This window comes from Clinocottus analis, unplaced genomic scaffold (assembly GCF_023055335.1).
Source record: "Clinocottus analis isolate CAN_PGR_092001 unplaced genomic scaffold, fCliAna1.0.p SCAF_18, whole genome shotgun sequence".
NCBI lineage: Eukaryota > Metazoa > Chordata > Actinopteri > Perciformes > Cottidae > Clinocottus > Clinocottus analis.
Genome location: NW_027175909.1, coordinates 7223665 through 7241944, shown reverse-complemented (window position 1 = coordinate 7241944; position 18280 = coordinate 7223665). Strand labels below are relative to the sequence as shown.

Below are 18280 nucleotides of genomic sequence, written 5' to 3'. Positions count from 1 at the left end.
TATATAGGGTAGTTTTCCAATTTGCAAACGTTGTGGTCTTTGATAAGATAAAACAATAATTCCACTCATGAGTTCATACCAAATTGCAGGGTGAAGAAAAAACAAACCAAAAAAAAGATGGTTAGTCAGAGGGAAAACGCATTGTGCAGAAATGGTTTGTAACATTGTTTTTCAAATAAATGGGTGTTGCCTGACTTAAACTTTTAAAATGTCTAAAATGGCGAGTATTATTTTGAAAGCAAGTCGGGAAGTTTTTGTAAAGAGACCGCACATGTGTGAGGCATCACGCGACACAAAAACAGCGAGAGGGACGTTGGGCAATGTAGTTTAAAATGATTGTGTTTACCCAGAATGCAATAGCTTTCGGGAAATACCAGGCGGGGAATAAGAAAACTAACACCATGCGACAACTCATCCTGCGAAATTTGACAGCTTTATACATTTTTAAAACAATTTGACGCGCGCGAGAACCTAACACGACAGCTGAACAATTCCCGATTTTGCCGATAGCTTTATTTGGGAAAGCCGACATTGTGTATTGAGTTTTTCAGTAAAGGCAACAACGCGGATTTGGCCCTCACGCGGGCATCTTTCAAAGCTAACTAGCGTGTTAGCCGGGATGCTGGTTGGCTCTGAGCGTCTTCATGAGTGACTGAAGACCGAATCGAAAGTTTGTGTTGAATGTGAACCTAATAAGACAAAATGTCTGGCTTTAACTTTGGATCGGGGACCCTCGGTGCCACCAACACCGGTGGGGGATTTGCCTTTGGGGCTCCAGCCAGGTAATTATATATATTTAAAAAAATCCGACTTAGCTATCGTTAGCATAGCCAGAGTAAACCTGACGTTAGCAGGTAGTTAGCACAATGGTCATGACTTTCTAACATCGCCTGTGTTCCTGTAGGTTATTGTTAACGGTACAACCGTGTGTGAAGGATCACTATGGGAGTCCAGGGTTGTTGCTTGGTGAACCGTTAGCGATCGAACGAGAGAGACTAAGCAAGATTGTTTTCAGTTCAAAGTTCTGTTCTTCTCTTGTAACGTTTCTTGTGGATTGTCCTGTTGAGTGAGCATCGACACATTTGGCTTGACATTCGTATGCAGAAGAAACTTGAAGGCATCACAGCGTTCACTTTGATATGCCAAGTAAAAGTATTTATATAAAAAGAAGAGATGTCAAGTAGCTCAACCAAGTGTTGTTGAACAGTTTGCATCAGTGTTGTCCCTTGCTTCATAGTTTGACACTTAACTTTGGGATCATGAAAGAACTGTGTTTTTGTGACTGAATGTACTGCATTTTCCCTCAATAGTGCACCTGTGGCCAATACTGGCGGCTTCTCGATGGTTAGTGCACCTGTGGCCAATGCAGGCGGCTTCTCGATGGGATCTGCTCTGGGAACAGCAACCACAACTCTTGCCGCCGCCACCACCACCCCATCTCTCGGTCTTGGAGGCACTCTTTTTGGTCAGAAACCTACTGGATTCTCTCTCAACACACCTGCCTCAAGTAACAATGTTGCACAGATGGAAAACCAAGCCTATTGCAAACAGTGACTTTTAATTATTTGTTTAATTAACATGTCTGTGAGTTGAAGCTATACACTTGTACACTATACATTATGCCCCTCTTATGTTGGGATGTTCTCTTTTAGGTGCCACTGCCCCCACAACTGGCCTTACATTAGGTATGTTTGTGTTTTTGGATATTTTTTATGTAAGATCTTGAAAAGCAAATGAAAGCTTGATTTCTATGTACTTTCTCCCAGGTGCCCCAGCCGCTACAGGTGCAGCCACTGGCTTTAGCATGGCCTTCAACAAGCCCACCGCCTCAGCAACACCCTTCTCCCTCACCACAAGTTCGACATCCTCAGCAGCCCCCGGAGGGGCAGGTTTATCTTTCGGCTCTGTCCTGACAGCCACAGCTCCACAGCAGCCTGCAGTAGCCTTCAACCTTGGTCTTGGTGGCACAACAATGACCACAGCAGCAGCCTCACTAGGCCCGTCACTGGGCGGGAGTCTCTTCTCCAACACTTTGTCGACAGGTGAGATGAAAACAGCCACGATGAGCTTGTGCACTGAGCTGTGGGTTTGGCGCAAAAGTGAACCATTATTGTATACTTTATTAAAGAAATAATTGTTTAAAAAGACAAATATAATTGATATATTAGATATATGTTGTCATTTGATAAGTGCTATGAGCTCTGATTTTCAATGGAGCCATTGTTGCTGCTGCAGTGGTTTTGATTATGACTCATCAGTACTAACTGAGAACTAGAGGTAGTTCTCAATCACAATTATGCACTGTTGTAACCGTACGTATATATTTACTTGATGTTGTAGGTTTGGGTCAGACCACTCTTGGAGGAGGCATGATGACGACGCTGGGCTCTCTGTTAGCTGCACCCACAGCAGTATCAACAGCTCCTGCCCCCAGTTTAGGCCTGGGTGGAGTCGACTTCAGCACTTCCTCTGAGAATAAGAGTGACACATCTGGAGCCAATGCAAAGTAAGTCCTGTTGACCAACATATGCATCATTATTAATCAAATGTGAGCATTAGAATTGTCTAGAACTGTACTTGCTCTACAGTGAAGTACTGTACAACATGATTTGCTAAGAGGCTTTTAGTTGCTTCATATCTTGTTATTTATACCTGAACAACAAGATTATATTTGTCGTTATGATTAAAAGCGTTCTCTTTTTCTCCCTCAGGGACAGTAAAGCTTTGAAAGATGAGAACCTGCCTCCAGTTATTTGTCAGGATGTCGAGAATTTCCAGTAAGTGTTATATATAATGTCACAGGATTTGATCCAGCAACCCTCAGGTCACATTAATGGGCACATTGTTTGACATTGTTTGCATATTTGTTTTAAAGATGCAAATAATAACCTGCTTTATCAGTGATGTTATTGTACCAAAGTAGACGTGGCTCATTTACACTGTGTGTTGTAAACTTGGCTCAAAAGATTGTTGAATCATAAAGCTTTGACCTCTACCTATTCAATAGAGTATGGCAATGTACTCCAAACAAGATCATATTTCTTGTACACAGCGGTTTTCCCCAAAATCCATGTCACATCAACCCTGGTAATGGACTGATAATGTATTGCTTTGAATAATTTTCAATTTTCTTTCTCTTCCCTCCTCTTTCATTAAAGAAAATTTGTGAAAGACCAGAAACAAGTTCAGGAGGACATCAGCAGGATGTCATCGAAGGCCATTTCTAAAGTCCAAGATGACATCAAGAGCCTCAAACAGGTTCTCTCGGTCAGCGCCAGCGGTCTGCAGCGCCAAGCTCTTGCCATCGACAAGTTAAAGCTGGAGACAGCGCAGGTAAAAACAGTACACACAAGCTTAAGAGTGAAAAGTTATGTTAACTCAAGTCTTTTCAGAATTTGTATTTATTTATGTTATATACTAAAATTGCTCCAGTTGTATACCAATATAGGTATGTTGTATATTTCATTTCATTCCCTAACCCTAACCCTAATTGTAGCTATAGGTGCATCTAGCTATAACAAATTAAACTCAAAATGAGAGGAACTTAATTGTCTAGATTGTTCACCGTGTCTGTTACTCACACCTCAGTGATATCTTTCAAAGATATGTGTCTCTGTATTTATGTGTGTACATATAACAAAGAAAAATAAGTCTTTTTACTTTGTTCTTTCCCTTTGTTCGCAAGGAGCTGAAAAATGCTGACATAGCACTTCGTACACAAAAGACTCCCCCTGGACTCCAGCATGAAAACACTGCTCCATCAGAGTATGTACGCCACCAGAAAGTAGTTCTAACGCGAATCATAGGGGGATGTACAATCATCAGATTGCAGTATTGTCAGCTTCTTGCCTCCTAATGTAATTTTTCCCCTCCTGACGAGTATATCTGGGGTTTTCTATATATAACAGCTTAATTTGTCTCATGGATTCAACTATGGTTAATTATTATAATTGTATTCTGTGTTTAGTTATTTCCATAGCCTGGTAGAGCAGTTTGAGGTGCAGTTGCAGCAGTACCGGCAGCAGATAGAAGAACTCGAGAATCACCTGACAACGCAGAGCAGTGGCTCCCACATCACTCCTCAGGGTAAGAAGACTGTTGTCTGACTTTTAACAAAACTTAGGAAAGTAATACAAATGTGCCTCTTTCTTTTCCAGGTTTTTAATCAGCATCTATTCATGTAATTTATATTAACATTGAAGCTGATCGTGTTTCGTGATACCAATGTAGGACAAAGTTCAACACATACATTGAAGTTACTTTGTTTCTCATTCCTGACTATTCCTAATATTTATCTCTCAACCCTGTATTTTTTTAATAATTCACCTGAAATGTATACTGAGATAATAATGTTGTGTATGTTTGTTTCCAGACCTGACTTTGGCCATGCAGAAGTTGTACCAGACATTTGTTGCACAGGCTGCCCAGCTCCAGTCTGTTCATGAGAATGTCAAGGTCAGTTTCCCCCCCAAAAATGATGTCAAGATTCTCAGCAAATTAAAATGCATGCACATCATGTACACTTTTTTTGTTTGTATCTAATATTGTAGATCTTAAAGCACCAGTACCTTTCGTACCGTCGGGCCTTTTTGGAAGACTCGACAGACGTCTTTGAATCCAAACGGGCATCGAACAGGAAGTGGCAGAGTGCTTCGCGAGTCACCACTGGCCCCGCCCCATTCTCCAGTGTGCCCAACGCTGCAGCGGTAGCCATGGCAGCCACGTTGACCCAGCAACAGCAGCCAACTCCAGGTCTGACTGCCTACAAGTTCTAGAAAGTTTTCCTCATCTCACCTTAAAATAGGAGAGGGAGCAGAGAGACAGATGTTGAAAGAGGACAGAATGATGGGAGTGAAAAGGTCTGAAGGCGACAGAGGATGATTAAAACAACAACAAAAGTCTCAGCTGATGCAGAGCTATTGTGTCTGTGCGTTCTTTAACGAAAGAAATGCCGAGAGAAAGACCGAGAGGAGATACATGTCTTGCTTAACGCCGACAGGAAACCTTTGTACTGCCTTACCATCTTGTTATACTTGCACTTAAAAAACACCAACTTAAAACTTACAAATGTAACACAAACAATTCCAGTAATGCCAAGGACATAATAACCTACTTCAACTAATGTATCTCAATGCCCGCTCTAATAGTACATTAGAGCACTTATGTGAAGCTGACCTTATGGAAGCAATTATAATGGGAGAACAGGTCCAAGCTATTTCAATTTTACTCACCTGAAGCTTGAAGTTACAATTAGAGCTTTTAAATTTAATTTGAGTTTGTTTTAACAGATGCTTGAATTGAGCCTACTCAATGAAGGTTGTTGTGTGATGAGGTTAGAAGCATTGGACGCTCTGCGATTAAGATATACTACACAAACATTGTCTGAACGATCATGATCATCTGTAAGTCAGATGTTTGCTATAGTTAGTCTTTTTTAAATTTATTTTTTAAGATTGTGTCTGGTGGTCCATAAGGTATAAATTATTGATATTTTAGCTCCTACAATCTTTCAAGAGGTCTCCTTGATGTGGGAGAGGTCCAATTGATCAGATGTCAAATGGCAGGAGTTTACTTAACTAAAAATGCAGCGCACATTTTTTAAGAACAGAATTTATATCAAGAATCTATCTCCATTGTTTATTGAAGCATGGAGTTGCTCTTGTTCAGAAACTTACTAATATTAGGCTCAGTTTAGGCCAGGACTCGCATCTATAAACAACCATACACTTGTAGAAGTACACTAAGGACCTAGATCCACATGTATTAAAAAAGCAAGTCCTATTTATTAGTTAAAAAATGTAATTTATATCTTTAAATGTTAAATATTTCCATCTGCCAGTAAAAACAAATATATTTATGAAGATTATTCTACACAGTATTATTATCCAGCATATGCACACAGGTGAAGACTGATCTTTTTATTTCACATACTGCCTACTCACAGATTGACATCAGAGGTGTGTTGGGTTCTTTTAGGGTTAGATAAATCCCAAAAAATATTAAATATGCCAGCACACTAAAGCACGAAGCGAGTCAGTTAGCACTCCATGGCACACAAATTCACTTTTACTAAACATTTTACGACTATGTTAAGAGTAGTATCCATGATAGTTGTTGCCACATTGAGGTGTTAAACAAAATGTCAGCCTTTTCTGTAGGCTTTTGTTAGTAGGCCGTTATACTGGCATATCAGGGCACTCACTTACTACGAACTAACGAAGCTACTATGTATATTAAAATGTTTCTGCTGTCATTTTTTTCCTTCTGAAGTGGAGTAAAAAAATGTAATTCAAAAATTTGAAAGCAATATTTAAATTGGATGGGATAGCAAAGGCGGCAGCATGGCTTTCAATGGCTCACATGTTGGATTTCATTTGCACATTTCTACTGCCTCCTTTAAAAAGAAAAATCACCATTTCCACTTAAATATCCATAAGATCCAAGAATTGGCAAATGTTACCCAGACATTGAATGTGGCTTAACATTCAATGTCTCAACATAAATCGAGTAATATGCCATAGCTCTCTTATCAGGACAAGCAGTAGCTGTTCTGAATTTGCGTCGAGCCTATTGAGGTACGTGCCAAGTAGGGATGGGAATATTTGACCAATCCATTGCTGAACCCCAATTTAAAGCTCCTCACAAACAAGTCATTTTGCCACAGGAGGTTAATCTGCCTGTGTGTGGAGGTACACACTACCTTGGTGCCTGCTGAAGATACCCCCCCTCCCCCCTCTCCTGTATTGCTATTTATATTTAATTTTATATGAAGCCAAATCAATTCCTGATCATTTAATTTTGTAACGCCTTTCTCTGGGTATGCTAGCTGTCTTAAAAAGGTTGCGTTGCACTGTCATTTATTTCAAGTGCATAGCTTTGCAAATCTGTTGACTCCAGAGTTGGGTATAGGTTACATTATTGCCTTTTCATGGTCATTAATATTCAGTGAAGTTCCCATCCCTATTTCCAAATAGTGGTTGTATTTGACTGATTTCACTGACTAAGCCTCATCACAAATGATTGTCTTAGTCTCTTCAGTATTTATTTATCTATTTATTTCAATTGTTTTTTGTTTGTTTGTAACTTAGTAATTGGAACGGCATCGTTGCGGGTGGACAGTATTACAGCAATTAAAACACTAACCATGCAGATGGGTGGTGCTCGCTTCAGGCAGATTTTTGTTTTACCCACATACTTGGACAAAAGCTTGATCAGATTTGTGCCACAAAAGGTAAAAGGTGCCATAAGACTCAGGACTGAACGTATTGACTATTTAATAACCTGAACTGTAGTTTAAGCTAAGATATTGTCTTTCCATCAGCGCTTTTACTGTCTTCTAAAACGGCCCCGGTCTTTGTCACTGCTGGCCTAAATCAATCGGTGCTCAGTGTTTGTATGCATCCGAGTGAACAAATAGCTTAAGTTTATTGTTAATGTTGAAGGCTCATTTTTAATATGGAAAGTTAGCATTACCTCACAGTTCAGTTGGTTTGGTTGTACGGCGCCATGCCACTGTTTGATTTAAGCTACATCACCTAAGGGCTACTGACGGCGTGACAGGGCTGGATCATTTCACATTCACTTCAATTCAAATGTAGAGGATTAGTGCTGGTAACAAGTAATTTCAGGTATTTTATCCAAGGGGGTGGGGTGGGACTTTTCTTAAACTTTTGTAGAAAATTTACTTTCTCATTAGTTTGTTTTCCTTGTTTGAGTCCAGTGTGTTTGGTAGGGGAGAAGAGCTTTCTGCTGCTCATGCTGGTCCGTCAGTACCAGCAAGATACATTGTTGCCAAACGACACAGACATACTGGTCAGGTTGTATGTCTCCATCTCTTTAGTGCATCGGGTGTTATTTTCCACCATTTTATGAGGAACAGTCTTGCTTGATATTGTATTGATTGAGATACTGGTGAGAGCATAGTGAGGATGAAAATGTTTTGTGTTCTGATATAACATGGTCAGTTCACTCTCCAGCACTTAAGTGAAAAATGATACTCTATACAGTGGCGCTCGGGGAACCCAACCTAGTTGATTAGAGAGAAACTGCTGCTTTGGACATTCCAGTCCTCCGGAACAACATTTTGTAGGATTGAGTTTCAGTGTTCGGCCGAGCCGGATGTCTGTTGGCCAGATTCCTGAGTTGCCCCGAATTTTGACCGTTTTACTCTTCCACATCTCTACAGCTGCACTTGGCACAATTATGACGTTTGGATGTTGTAATACTTATTGATCTGTCGAAGCTGTTCGGACGTAGAAAGTGACTGTGGACATTAAGCCACCGTATTCCTGTACGTTGAGTATCTTCTCAATTTCTGTCAGTAATGTGTATGCACATGCTGACTGCTGTATTTTCTTGAATGCCATTAGTGAAGGAATCAAAATGTGAATTTTTTTTTTATTTTCTGAGGGTGGGGTGGTTGACCCGGTACTAGCGCCAAAATTTTCCGACAGTGCTCGACTCAACTAGTTTTTCTGAAAATCAGTAATGATTCAGAATTGTGTATATGATATATATTTTATTTCTGTGTTATGATGAGCTTCAGCACAGCAGTTCTCTAAAATGGGCTCAAATGTTGGAAATCAGAGTGTTCTTTTGAGTAGTTGGCTGTCACAGACTGTTTTGAATGTTTCTATTCTCTCCTTGTTTCTTCTGTTTTTAACCATTTATCGCGTGCTTACATTTAGCTTTTTTTGTAGTGGTTTGTGTGGCTTGCAGGAGGTACTACTATAACAGATTGTGTTTTCGGGGATCTTTACGATCTCTGAAAAACTAGACATTTGCTAATGTTTATATACAAACTAGATTGACTCTCTTTACAATATATTGACCAGCCACTTCACCGAGGTCACACTTGATCCAGCAAAGAAACGTGTTGGTAGCCTGTGATCGTGTCTAAATTTATCCAAGGTGCAGCTTTTGTGTTTAGTAAACAACCACCAAAAATCTGGCTGTTATGTCTAAACTACTGGTGAAAAGGTCATTTGATTCCTGTTGGAAGGATGGCCCAAAACAGGCAAACTGTCACATGTCACTGAGTTTCCTTTATGTTTACCAGTTTACACTGAGAGGCAGCCATAAATGCCAAATTCACTTTTCTTATCTAAATCTCAAGTGCTTTTACTTGCAGATGAATGTGTTTAAACATATGTAACCAATGCCTGTTGATACAGTATAAATATATATAATATATAATATGGTGTGCCTTTTTAAGCTATATTCAATAATTGTGTTTTTTGGCATATGCTAGTTCATTCACTCACAGAAATCAAACAAATTTGGAAACTTGTCAAATGCAGTAGCAGTTAGCAATTAACAATCAATTATTGTTCTAAACTGTTTGTTTGTGTTTTATGTAAGTGGAATTGCATATTAATTTGACAATAAATCAATTTTTAAACAAAGAAACGTTTGTCCTTGTTTCTTTTTGACTGAAGTTGTTTTAACAATGCAGACTAATTGGAAGCCTTACAAAATTATTACCTAAAAAAAAACGATTACATTAAAAAAAGACAAGTTTCCGAGTGAAAGAACTAGCAGCATCTGTCCCACAGTTTGTCAGCAGTGTGAGCCACACTACTGATTATCTGGAACATTTAGTCTAAGACCTTTCTAATATTCACAAAATCCATATATTTGTTCAAATTGTAAAAGCTTGGTGCCTTTTTTGATTCTGCAACTATACTTTAATATTGTATTTCCAAAGCATTATGTGAAGGTTTAATAGAAGAGTTACTGCTGCAGACTTGTGACGTCCCAAACATAACAGCTGTGTTAGATTACTTATGTACAATCTATTGCAGACATTCTGTTTTTGCATTTAAAAACTTAAAAAATACGATATTAAAACCTACATTTTTGTTTTAATTTTTTATTTGTTTTACCTCAACCACGCACACAATGCATTAAGAGGAGTAAAGCATATGCTCTCTCTCTGTGCCTTAGGGTCCCAGGCACCCTTGGGGGCAGGGTTTGGAAACCCCTTTGCCTCGGCAGTGGGCACTAGCTTGGGCTCTTCTACCCTTGGAGGTATTACCTCTGCCTTTTTTTTTTTTTAATGAATATTCCCTTTTGTTTTGCCCTTCCCTTGAACGGTTTACCATTCCCTTCATGCCTCTTAGCTGTTGCCAAGGAGCCTTTTTGTGTGAGGATGTTGTGTTCTCCTGTATGAATGAAGTAAGCAGTGTGTCTGTCCTAGAGAGTGGTGCAATCGAAGTGTAGCAGTGTCTTTCCTGTTCTTCCTTGTGCAAGAGTTAAAGTGCGTTCACACCACAAGTAAACTGAGCAGCCACTTGCCACAGGTCACTCTACCTTTTCACGTGACATGTGTTTTTCCTCAATAAGGAGAAATGTGGTCAAAAAAAATTCACTGGCCTTTTATTTTAAAATAATGCTCTGCCTTTTTCGATGTCGAGAGGCAAATATTATTGGCCACAACAGCCAGTCATGAGTCACTTGGCCGTGTGGTAGCAAGTGGTCTGAACGCACACCAAGTTGGTGTGTTTGTGTTTGGTGAAACCTCTCATGCTGTTGTCTTCCCTGTGGTCTTTGCTTCGCCATGCAGTGCACTGTGGATACTGTTGTGTTCTCCAGTCAGAAGTAAAGCTGTGCATAGAGCTCTATTGATTAGGTGGTGGCATTTGTTTTGGGTAATTCTGTGTCAAATCAGATGGAGGTTTTTGTTCAAGCTTTATACATATAATTGGTATTTGACACGAGGGGGAAAAAAGCCATTTCAAGGATTCAGTATCTTCAGAAATATAACTCTTATAGGTAAATATGGCAAGCCAACGTTGACATTTGTTGCCTATCTTTTTTGGGGGGTTTCAACTTCAAAATATAAAATGCAAACAAAAAACACTCTGATTTGACATGGAATGGCACAGTTATGTTTGACCCCCTTTGTGTACTCCTGAGCCCCTGCTCCTTACATTCATTCCTAGTGTGGGCTGTGTGCATCGCCCCAAACTGACTTTCATGTCACTCTCTCCCACAGGTTTTGGTGGTGGGCCAGGATTTGGTGGGGTGGGGACTGGGGGGTCTTCTTTTGCCTTCTCCACCAGTAAGCCCACAGGAGGCAGTCTGAGTGCAGGTACATGCATATTGTTTATACCCCCCTTCACAGCCGCTCCAAATAGTTACAATACAAACAGTCTTCAGTCGGCTTGCTGAGCTCTGGAGTTCAGATATTCATGAGAAGCGTTTGGATCAAGCCTCCTGTGTCGAGCTGCTCAGAGTGATGTCCAGATACAGTATAACAGGTTTCTCTGGTTTCCTCCCTGGTGTGTGTGGGCTTTGTCAACAGCATGATCCTTCATGTAGTCTGGTATGCTTTTGATGCAGGTTTGTAAGCAGTTTGGCCATCAGGTTTTGGGATATAGGGTGTTCCATCATGTCGACAAAATATTTTCACGACTTAGCAAACGCTTGAGTCTGTGTATCATATGGACGTCCTTTTATTTAAATTCTTAATTTGCTTCATTACTATAGTTTTCTCTAACATTTCCTGTGTTTTCCTCTTCTTGTTTTGTCCTGCATCCCCTGTCTCCTGCTTTTTTCTAGGTTTTGGTAGCAGCAGCAACTCGGGCTTTAACTTCAGTAACCCCGGCATCAACCCCTCGGCTGGCCTGACCTTTGGCGTTTCTAACCAAACCGCTACAGGCTTTGGTGCAGCTCCCCTTCTCCAGCTGAAGAAACCCCCTGCTGGTAATAAAAGGGGCAAGAGATAGAACCAAAAGCAAAACCTTGTGACGGACCAGCTGACTAACGGGTTTGTAGCGGGTAAGGCCTGATTTCCCAAAAGCATACAAGTGCTTTTATTCATCACTATCCAACGGCAAAACAAAGAATTTAAATCCGAGGAAATTTCAAAATATGTAAACAATGCAGGATCACACATTCAAATCCATGGAGGTATATACTCAATCTTGCTATTATACATTGGACTGTATCGTCCACTGGTTTGATTCCAATAAATTAGATTCCAGATTCTCAAGTCCTGAGCAAATATTACCTCATTGTCCAAGTTCACATGTACCTATCAGATTAAACAATTACATTATTTTTCTTTGGTCTTATCAATACTCAGGCAACTCTAAATAAATGTAGTAGACAGTGGACCTTTAAACATGATTTTGCCCATTAGTGTTGACCAAATACTGCCTGCCCTCTCTATTCTGTGGCGCTGCAATGCTTTTGGGAATGCCAGACACGGACAGATCTAGGTCATCTACAAATAGTTCAGTTGTCTGTAAGGCGTTGCTTTTGTCTGAATATTGTACAAGACTGATGTGTTTTTGTGCTTTGAGGTGGACAGTACAGTCGGTTTCCTTGAGTGACACAAACTGTCGATCGCATAGCTGCACTCGAACGCTTTCAAACTTGGTCGAAGCCTCGTCCCATCGAAGAATGAGACAATGTGAAGGGAAGAAAGTTTATTTGGTTTGGAACAGTAATCGCTGCCTAAGGGGTCGATCTCGAGTTTTACCTAATCCCAGAGTGTCCAGGGGTGGGTTTTTGGGGAAGCACAGTTTTATTTTTGTATCAAGTGGAGAAAGAGATGACACAGGGGAGGGGTAAAAGGGCACTAGCTTGGGATAGTCCATTATCAAGTCCTCATAGCCTGTGTTGTTTTGCTAAAGTCCATCCTTATCATTGTTTCATAGTTAATTTTTTGACATTTAATTTGCCACAATGTAAGAACGTGGGAGAAACGCTGCGCTGTTTGTATTACATGGCTCCCTTTAATGTTAAGTGAGTTAAATCTGAAAGGGATTTTACGAGCAGGTTCTAGCTACTCAACGTTTCCACGTGCTGGAAATTCATTTGCACTGGTCAGTGTATATGACCTGGCAGTGTCCGTGTGAATGTGCATGTGTGCCTAGTGCACAAGTATGAATTTGTCTCTCTGGTCATTCATAATTCCTCACTTCTTTTGAGTGTCGGGAGATGGTTGGAATATACTGCTTTTTTTTATTGTCCATTTCTGTTAGGTTACCAAATACTGGTAGTTGTACTATTATGTTCTAATCACAGTCTGTGTAAACTTGTATTTTCAAAAAGTTGTTTAATAATAAAATCTCCAATGGATGTTTTGCCTGTTTATGGCAACACTTCAATAAATGTGCGTGTTGACAGAGAATGGTGTTTGTCATGTGTTTGTCAGAATGTGTGTCACCTGGTTATGGACAGATTTGGACTTAAATCTGACAATGAAGACAAGAGTCATGGTTGCACCTGCTTTGACCACTGTGATAAGACTGTTCACATCAGACTTTGTCAACATTTCCAGACCCTGTATCCCTTAAATTCTCCTTGGCATTGCACAAACAAGTAAACCTATTGAAAGGCTTTGTAGAGTAAGTTTAAAAAGTATGTAGTGCCTATGTAGAATGGCAAATTGTCTGCTCCAGCAGTGTGATTTTTAATAGATTTACTAAATAAAATAGGACCACTTCTTCACGGGAACACGATACATCAGCCGTGCTAATTAACTCCAAAAGTTCATACTGGGATTTACGAAGCCATGCAGATTGTACGGTTTATCAGTTGCAGTCGCATGCATGATGGAGAAGTGTCACTTCATTCATCCACAAAGGTAGACCATATTCTTCATTCACCAGTAACAATTCTGCATTCACCATAAGTCCAAGCTTTCCTTCTCCATGGGACATTATTTGTTTGGTATTATGCATCAACGTTTTTTAATTATTATTGTTTGGAAAAGAAATGTTAAATTAATTCAGAGTGAGTTATTGTCATTGTGTACGTCAAACACGGTTTAAAGGTGAATGGTCCTTCCATATATTCTCCAACGGAAGGGGGCGTTATTGCGCTTCTCGCCGCATTACATCTACCCTTAAAAACGCAAGAAGAACGGTGTTGCTAAGCGACAACGCTATAAACTACAATCGAGGTAGCCGCTCATAGTTTTAGCCTTCTGCGTTTCTTTTTCACACTCAATATTCAACAATAAAGGTAACGTTACTATTTTTTGCAGTGACATATTTTGGCTATATCCTAACATGCGCCGACTTCATGAGAGGTTAATATATAGCGTTAAATATATTAAGCCAGCTATTTAAATTGAGCAACTGATTGTAAACGGTTTTCTTCCATTTACAAACGGAGTTACGTTTCTAACGTTCAATATGAAACGCTACACCTGTCGGGTACATTCAGACACGTGGCGTTGATAATGTTCGGCCTTTTACTTTCCTGCTGGGGGCTGTTTCGCATTCCTTTAACGTCAACGCTACCAAAGTGATGGCACCCATTGCTTCGTCTCCTGGCTCCTTTTATGATGCCGGTCTGAGTTCATCACGCTGGTCTGTGGAGTAAAAGGAGGAAATGCGAGAATCTGCAGCTTTTCTAGTCGGTATCCCTTAGAAACACGTTGTTTTCACGGTCTTTACCTCCACATTACTCTCAAACCAAGTCCGAAGAAGCATAATGACATGTGTATGCTAATAGTGTGGTTATTGTCACTGCCTATAGTTTTAAGTGGCCAGCAAGCTGCCATTTCTTTTTTTTTCTTTTCTTTTTTTTTCCTCTTCATAGATCTGCTATCTGCTAGTTCTCATATCTGCTAATTGGACTTTATTGCAATGTGTTATATTGCAGCCATGCCTCTTCCAGACACAATGTTCTGTGCCCAGCAAATCAACATCCCTCCCCAGCTGCCAGACATCCTGAAAAACTTCTCCAAGGCAGCCATCCGTACACAGCCCGAGGATTTGCTGCTGTGGTCTGCAGCGTAAGATTGAATCTCTGTCAGAGGTGGTTTGGTAGAGGGTTAGGGATACATGTGATTATGTTTTATTTCAATCCTGATATCTTCAACAACATCATAAACCATGTCTCCAGGCAGCGTCACTGTGGAAAGGCAGGCCTCTTTTACCTGTGCATCTCTCATCTTTACGTTGACTGTCTGTAATTGAGTCCTGTGGGCTTCCATGTCAAGGCAGTGGCTAAAATATGTGATTTTCTTCAACAACAAAATAGAAAAAGCACATCGGAAGTACTGGATGTGATTTAAATATAAAAAGTCTGTTGTTTTTTTGCACCCCTAAGGACAGTCATATCATCTGTTTATTTCATTCGCCAATGTAGCTTGGCAGTGTTTACAGCAAAAGACAGTGAAGGGAGCCATATGGTAAAACAAAAACAATTCAAATGTCTCCTGGGTTACAAGATGTTTCGATGCTATTAAAGTAACAAAAGGCTCTGTCGCTTCTCAGAGATAATGAAAGTCATGCTGACTCTAAATTCACCGCAGACCTATTATTTAGAATTATTTAAACTATGAGCGGAGCCAGTATGCCCCTTAGCACAACAGGAATATCAGGAAACCTCCAACAAAGAAGACTGGTTCTTGGCAAGGTCATGGCGATTTTTCAACTGATAATCCTTGTTGTGATGCCGATGTGTGCATCATTTTACGTAATCTGCTTTCATCCCTTAATTTAATTGGCATGATTAGGAACCATGGGAGATGGATGACAAGCATGGTAAAGCTAAGCACATGTGTGTTTAAAATGTGTGTGTGTGTGTGTGTGTGTCCTCGCCCAGATATTTCAATGCGCTGTCTAAAGGAGAGGTTCTGCCTGTCAAGGATAGGCTGGAGATAAATACCACACAGAAGACGGACACTGGGCTGACTCCCGGTTTACTTAAGACTCTCCATAAACAGGTGCTTTCTCTTCAGCAGGACCACACCTTAAATAACAGATCACGTGACTTTTCGCAATTGGAAGAAAAACAATACACTTTCCAGTGTGCTCTTTCTGTGTTTCTGCCAGTGTTATTAGTATAACAGAGTTATTAATTCAATAAAACTGCTTTAGATAAAGATGGCCACAAATCTACCATGAATTAGAAATCATATTGTTTGTGACACCCAGACTTTCAGCTTATCAATCTACCAGCTTGGGGTGGTAATAAACTCCTATGCCCTTATATCCTTGCTCTGTCTTAATATGTAACATGCAATTATTCCGTTAGTGAAGATAATCTTGCTGATCAACAAAGGCTGTCTGATTCCCTATCCAATGCTGCGGTTTATTTCAACTAATAATACTGAATATTAAACTAGATAACCTTGTTTTGTTTTCCTCATCACTTCCTCCACCCAATCTTAGCTGTCCTTCAAGGAAACTTGCAGCAAGGAGGACCTGCAGGAGAAATGGAAGGGTCTGTGTCTACACATGGATCACCTGGAGACGCTGCTGTCGCTAGGCAGTTTTGACTCAGACATCAACTGGATGGAGTTTTTTGCCCTGGGCTGCAGTGCTCTGGGAGGGGTAAGATGTTATATAAGGCCAGATATAAATGCTAACACCACTTTATACCACTTCCTTTGACTCATAAAACCTACTGTGAGGCCAAGCACAGTTAGAGAACCCTTTGTTCATCTCACAGTCCAGTTTGCTAGTGTTTAGACTACATCCAGACATCTGTGATCCAGACTTCAAGGTCCATCAAGGTCCTCAGACTACAAAGATAAATCCATCTCTAACTACTTGACTGACTTCTTCCCAATGATTTTAAGCCAACGGTTTTGTTTCAAAGTAGCAGATAGAGCAGGAGAGAGATTTAAGAAGTTCTTTACGCATGGGGAACTTTGCAGATGAAGGCTTTGCAGCTCAGCATTACGGACATAGTGTGACTGTTTCGCATCTTGACCACATGAGGGCAGTCACGTTCTACATTGGTTCGGCTGTTTTTTTTGTTGTGTGTCTGTGCGTTCGGCTGTGTGCGCGTGTGTATAAGTTATATATACATTTTACATGTATTTGCAGTGTGTGCTGGGGATGCTCAAATGAGGCGTGACCGTCCTTGAATGCTGAAGGTACGTTTAGGTAGTTTTGTGTGTGTTTTGTTAACTAAATCCTATTGTCTGCTTCTCTGTGTTTCTCAGACCCTTGTGAGTTCCCTTAAGTTTGCGTGTGAAATCTTGACAGAGGACGAGGAGGGCGGTGCTGGTAGGATCCCGTTTAACATCTTTGTCAAACTCTACACCTACCTGGCTCACCTGGACGGGGACATGCCACAGGATCACATTGATAACTTCCTGAGAAGCCTGCAGGCTCAAGTGTAGGTGCTGTGTGCGTGTGTGTGTACAACAATTATCCTCACTATCATAGCTGTCAATATGCTTCTGGAAATGAAGCCTACCACACTACATCTACATACAATAAGTATAAAAATGCAACTTTTCGAGGTTTTTGTAATCACTTGAGATACTTAACAAGTCACAAGGAGTCATATAAGGTCAAAATGTCTTATGCTTACAGCCTATTATTGTGTGCTGCTGAACATTACCCATTCCCACACTTAAATGTAACACTTCAGTCATGTACAATTACAACACAGGGGAATTCTTCATTTCAAAACTACACAATGTTAATAAACGACACAAATGAATAAAAGCAGGAAATACATTCAAAACTACTCTTAGCATAAAGTATGCCGCCAATATGTTTTCTGCAGTGATAACTTTGAACTCACCCAGCATTTGGGGCCGGTAAGTGTTGCTCGGCTAAGACACACAGCGCTAAGCCAGATATCTTGTCCTCAGCTGATGCTGTGAGATTGTAATATTCACTCTTGTGAGAATCCTTCTGCTGCTTAGTCGAGCTGTTGCACTGATAGACTGGTTTCTCTGCCCGACAGCGACAAGCAGAACGGCATGATTCAGGTTTCCAACTTCTACATCGGTAGGAAGTGCGGGAAGAAGATAGGCAAAGCAATGGACGACAGGAAGGAAGTGATAGAAAACAACAAAACGACAGCAATCGATGAATAAACGGGCAAGCTAATGCTCCTTCAAGCGCAGCTGTTGTTTTATTACCTAGAAATTGGCCTCATTAATTGTTGGCGTCAGACACAGGGGACTGTTATTCGTCATTGTCCAGCAGAAAAAGGCTGCTATTTTGAGTCGGCTTGGAATCTTTTAATGAGCAGCAAGAGAGGCACAAAGCTGCCTTCCACAAACTGTCAGGTGGAGTGTTGTGTATGCTTTTTTCATGGCCCGTTTCCTAACGTCTGGGTTAGCCAGAGTTAATTTATCATACACACAACCGATAGCCTGGCAGCCTCGCCGTATTTGGCCTCTCTGCTGGCGTATTCATTTCACACAGCAGACGTAACAGAGGAGAGGTGTTGAGATAAGCTCTGAGGGCACAAGAGCGTGGTTTTCAGCTTGTGTTAAAGAGCTGAAACCCCCCGTGTTTAGTTCACTCCGCCATGCCATATTAGAAATGAGCAAGTTCAAGAGCAC

At 40.6% G+C, this 18280-nt stretch overlaps 2 protein-coding genes across 7 annotated transcripts; both read left to right on the top strand.

The window, feature by feature from the left end:
* The first annotated feature begins 347 nt into the window (after nt 1-347).
* nup58 (nucleoporin 58) lies at nt 348-13141 on the top strand. Of its 5 annotated transcripts, none has more exons than XM_068581578.1 (14): nt 348-782; nt 1311-1507; nt 1653-1685; nt 1767-2042; nt 2341-2506; nt 2712-2777; nt 3159-3333; nt 3686-3765; nt 3968-4086; nt 4373-4455; nt 4551-4752; nt 9946-10029; nt 10997-11092; nt 11563-13141. In XM_068581578.1, the coding sequence occupies exons 1-14, from the start codon at nt 703-705 to the stop codon at nt 11727-11729; spliced, it is 1824 nt and encodes a 607-aa protein (XP_068437679.1). In that variant the 5' UTR covers nt 348-702; the 3' UTR covers nt 11730-13141. The 5 variants fall into 5 exon arrangements, with proteins under 5 accessions (XP_068437679.1, XP_068437681.1, XP_068437682.1 ...); XM_068581579.1 differs by having other exon boundaries at nt 350-782; nt 1311-1465; XM_068581580.1 differs by lacking the exon at nt 9946-10029.
* A 738-nt stretch (nt 13142-13879) lies between these two features.
* On the top strand, nt 13880-17835 carry ropn1l (rhophilin associated tail protein 1-like). Of its 2 annotated transcripts, XM_068581868.1 has the most exons (6): nt 13880-13977; nt 14623-14755; nt 15571-15691; nt 16140-16301; nt 16919-17094; nt 17674-17835. In XM_068581868.1, exons 2-6 carry the CDS (start codon nt 14625-14627, stop codon nt 17804-17806), a joined length of 723 nt encoding a protein of 240 aa, XP_068437969.1. In that variant the 5' UTR covers nt 13880-13977; nt 14623-14624; the 3' UTR covers nt 17807-17835. The 2 variants fall into 2 exon arrangements, with proteins under 2 accessions (XP_068437969.1, XP_068437968.1); XM_068581867.1 differs by lacking the exon at nt 13880-13977 and having other exon boundaries at nt 14607-14755.
* Nucleotides 17836-18280: the final 445 nt, after the last annotated feature.

What these genes read in the sequence shown, in the direction of transcription:
- nup58 (XM_068581578.1), top strand. Translation starts at nt 703, where the DNA reads ATGTCTGGCTTTAACTTTGGATCGGGGACCCTCGGTGCCACCAACACC. An exon ending in GCCTTTGGGGCTCCAGCCAG is followed by an intron (nt 783 to 1,310) that starts GTAATTATATAT and finishes TTCCCTCAATAG; the next exon opens with TGCACCTGTGGCCAATACTG. An exon ending in TCTCAACACACCTGCCTCAA is followed by an intron (nt 1,508 to 1,652) that starts GTAACAATGTTG and finishes GTTCTCTTTTAG; the next exon opens with GTGCCACTGCCCCCACAACT.
- ropn1l (XM_068581867.1), top strand. Translation starts at nt 14,607, where the DNA reads ATGTGTTATATTGCAGCCATGCCTCTTCCAGACACAATGTTCTGTGCC. An exon ending in TTGCTGCTGTGGTCTGCAGC is followed by an intron (nt 14,756 to 15,570) that starts GTAAGATTGAAT and finishes GTCCTCGCCCAG; the next exon opens with ATATTTCAATGCGCTGTCTA. An exon ending in GCTGCAGTGCTCTGGGAGGG is followed by an intron (nt 16,302 to 16,918) that starts GTAAGATGTTAT and finishes TGTGTTTCTCAG; the next exon opens with ACCCTTGTGAGTTCCCTTAA.